The sequence below is a fragment of the Colobus angolensis genome, unplaced genomic scaffold (assembly GCF_000951035.1).
Source record: "Colobus angolensis palliatus isolate OR3802 unplaced genomic scaffold, Cang.pa_1.0 Scaffold273, whole genome shotgun sequence".
NCBI classification, from domain to species: Eukaryota; Metazoa; Chordata; class Mammalia; order Primates; family Cercopithecidae; genus Colobus; species Colobus angolensis.
Genome location: NW_012115966.1, coordinates 2,415,662 through 2,419,520, shown reverse-complemented (window position 1 = coordinate 2,419,520; position 3,859 = coordinate 2,415,662). Strand labels below are relative to the sequence as shown.

The following is a 3,859-nucleotide window of genomic DNA, read 5'->3' as shown; positions in this document are numbered from 1 at the left end:
AAAGTGAAACTTATTAATATTCTACTCTTACATTTTTTATCGATAAATTCATGACCCCAAAAGCTAAAACAAAACTAGAAACAGGGAAAAGCTTATAAAATTAAATATGGATCCCAGCATTAACAGCTGAACAGAGAATGTGATTTTAAAATTCTTAGCAGATGATGAAGTTGTGTAGAAACTGAACACTTACAAATTATTTAAAACCTGGAATCACCAGAAATTACACAGTCGGATCATGGGAAAACAGCACAAAGGCGTTGTTGAGGGAACGTACACTATTCTAGCTGCGCCCCATACCCTTCTCAGAGGAAAGCCTGGCATTGATTAAATACTGGCCCAGACGAATACTAGCAACAGAGCCAGTGATGGTACCCTGCCTATGAGAGGACCCTTCCTGTGGGGGCCACAGGGCCGCGAGTAGCAGAGGTTCACCTCGGTTTCGCAGTCGTCACCCGTGAAGCCGGGCGGGTGGGCAGCGGCAGCGCAGACTCCCGACGGGGTGGATGGGCTGGAAGAGCACGGAGGAGGAGGCGATAAACGGCACGGAGGAGTCGAAGCACACCACCAACGCACAGCGCATGTAGTTCTCGCAGGGCTCCCGCAGGCAGATGTCGTCGAAGGGCAGCACGCGCTGCACCGAGATGGCCGTCAGCAGGCTGCGGTTAAGGTACAGGCGCTCCCGCAGGTCCTCGGAGGGCAGGAAGGGTGGCCCGCCCCCGGGCCCCAGCGGCTGGCCCACCGACAGGCTCAGGTTGAGGATGTGGCCCCCGGGGGCGTCGGTGTCCCGCTGGACGTTGAAGACCACCACGTGGTCCGGTGGCGTGGCCAGTGTGGCGGCCACCGCCTGGATGAAGAGACCCAGTAGTGGTGACAGGAAGCACTCGGGTTACATGTCCTCCAGGCGCAGCGTGATGCTGTGGGTGAGCATCTCATCAGTGATGATGGTCACACGCAGCGCGCACTGGGTCGTCACGCTGTGCACGCCGTCTGTGGAGAGGGACACCAGTCAGGACCCAGTCTGGGGTGGGGGGCCAAGCCACAGACCCGTGCAGGGGTGGGGGGAAGGCCCTGCACAGGAGCCGGGGCTGCAATTCAGCCTGCATATTCCCGCACCACCCACCAAGAAAGCCTCTCCTCTCCAACTGGCATAAGGGTGCTGAGCCAGGCATGTCACCTGTGGGCCAGTCACTCCTTCAGGGCTCAGGGGATGAGATTTGCAGAAATTCTCTTTGCACCCTTCCCAAAACTTTCTGTCACTGATGCAGGGCACACCTCTTAATGTTTGTGCACCTTTCCCTGCCCAACCACGGCTCGGGCTCCCTTCCCCCAGAGTCTGCGCTGCCCTGCACGGGAACCCTATGTTGTCTTTTTCATACTTTTCTACAGGGCCCAGAGCATCCTGAGAGTTACAAAAATCATCCTCCTACCCCCTCAGCCTCTACACCCCAACACCACGATAATCGCAGTCATGGCTGCAGCAGGGAGTTGGGGGGGTAAACTGGGTCAGTGGGCCACCTAGTCCCCCTCCCACTGAGCCCCACGGCTGCTTGGGCGCAGACCTGCTATCCCCATGGCAACACCCAACACAAAGCATTCTTCCCTCCCAACTCTCTGGGCTGCTGTGGGTAGCCTGGGGGGCCCACCCCAGGAAATCCAGCTGAGCCACGTTAACCAGTGACAACATCACCCACTGCCCCATGCTGCAGACAGGGTGAGGGAGTGGGGGACCAGGGGGGCAGAGATAGAAGGGACTGGGCCGCTCTCCACTCTGAGACCCCAGAGCCCCACTGAGTCAGTCTGTTCTCTGGCCCTAGGGCCTGTAGCTACTCCTCACCCACTTGGCTCAAGCATCACCCAAATGCCTGCCATACCCCCAGGCAACACACTCACTTATAAACAGCTAAGTACTAACACACACCCTAAGCCCAGAAATACCACACACACCTGAATGCACATACACATGGGAATGAATTTTATTTAGCTAAAACATGAAAGCTGGGGACCTGGAGATGGAGGAAATGGCTTTGCAGGATAATAAGGGATAGTCTTATTTTCTTTTCTTTTTTATTTTTTTTAAGAGATAGACTCTCACTCTGTTGCCTCTGCTGGATTGCAGTGGCACGATCATAGCTCACTGTAGCCTTGAACTCCTGGGCTCAAGCGATCCTCCCACCTCAGCCTCCCAAATAGCTGAGACCACAGGTGCTCACAAGTATGCCTGGCTAATTTTTGTTTGTGTGTAGAGATGGGGTCTTGCTATGTTATCCAGGCTGTCTCAACTTCCTGGCCTCAAGTGATCCTTCATGTCAGCCTTCTAGAGCACTGGGATTACAGGCATGAGCTACCAGCATATTCACATTTTTATTTGTTACAGTGCCTTACACATAGTAGGTGTTCAGAAAACACTGAGATGTGGATGACAATCTATTCAGTCTCCATAAAGAATAAATGGTCTTTAAAACATAGCAGGGGGGCCGGGCGCAGTGGCTCATGCCTGTAGTCCCAGCACTTTGGGAGGCCGAGGCAGGTAGATCACGAGGTCAGGAGTTTGAGCCCAGACTGACCAACATGGTGAAACCCCATCTCTACTAAAAACACAAAAATTAGTTGGGCGTGGTGGTGGGCGCCTGTAATCTCAGCTACGTAGGAGGTTCCAGCTAGCTACTCAGGAGACTGAGGCAGGAGAATTGCTTGAACCCAGGAGGCAGAGGGTGCAGTGAGCTGAGATCGCGCCATTGTACTCCAGCCTGGGTGACAGAGTGAGACTCCGTCCCCAGAAAACAAAAACAAAAACCACATAGCAGGGGGAGCCCAACTAGACATAAAAAGTGAATGCTTACCCTAGCAGTAATGGGGCAGGAGCCCATGTTTCTGGAGGGATGTGAGTAGGTGAGGGACATGGGGACAAATTCTGTATCTGTATTGTACCTACTTGGGGTGACTGACTATACCAGGGGTCGCTCAGCTGAAGCCGGGAAGGCTGAAGGCAGACCCTCATCTCAGCCATATCCTCGGCCCACTGCCCACCTACCCTCCAGCCTCATCACTTGCTTGTTCTCACCAGCTATCAGCAGAAAGCCCGCTTGTCATCACCCACTTCTGTTCCTCCTGCTCTTGTCTCAAAGCTGTTGCACAGGCTGTTCCTACCCACCTAGACACCAGCCCACAGTCCTCCGAGTCTTCTAACCTGCCCTGAGCTCACCTGCTCCAGGAAGCCTGCCCAGATTTATGTCATCAGGCTCTACTTTCCTCTCTGTTTCAGACCTCCCCGCACGCACTAGGGTGCTCAGCTGGCACAGGGCTCTTGTATACCTGGTACATCTGCCTAATGATTCCTTGACGAGATATTCCCTCCAGGCAGAAAGCAGCCCAAGACTCCACACACAGTGCCCATAACTGATTAAGAGAGGAGAGGGCAACCAAAGCCACAGAGCAGGAGAAACTTTGCCACGACTCAGCCCTGGGAACAAACACTCCTCACTGTGTCCCCCGCCGCCATCATCTTAGGCCCTGCCTGGGCCCCTCTCCCAGCATGTCTCTGTTGCTTCCCATCTGGTTCACCATCTGTGGCCACCTGCCCCCTCTGCTATTGTCCCCATCCCCAACAGTCAACCCACTGCTCTCTCCTTTCTGTGTCGCCCTCCCTTGCCTTGACCTAGGTCACCCCTCAGGTGCAAAGGCAGGGTGGGAACAGGGGTGGGGAGTACATTGCCTAAGCTGTCTTCCTGAACAGAAAAGAAAGAGCTGGGATGGCCTCTGACCCCAGGAAATGCCACCTGTGCCCCAAGCTTAGCCAGGCACACCTGGAAAAGCGCCAGGTCCTGGTCAGCCTCCCAACCTCTCTTCCCCTGGCAGA

At 54.5% G+C, this 3,859-nt stretch overlaps 1 protein-coding gene across 1 annotated transcript in view; it reads right to left on the bottom strand.

Moving 5' to 3' along the window:
* Positions 1–451: 451 nt before the first annotated feature.
* Positions 452–3,859, bottom strand: part of LOC105516100 (cadherin EGF LAG seven-pass G-type receptor 2-like) — a 10,720-nt gene continuing 7,312 nt past the window's right edge. Inside the window, 2 exon segments of the mRNA XM_011948164.1 lie at positions 452–847; positions 953–990. Of these exon segments, the coding sequence (XP_011803554.1) occupies positions 452–847; positions 953–990 (434 nt within the window).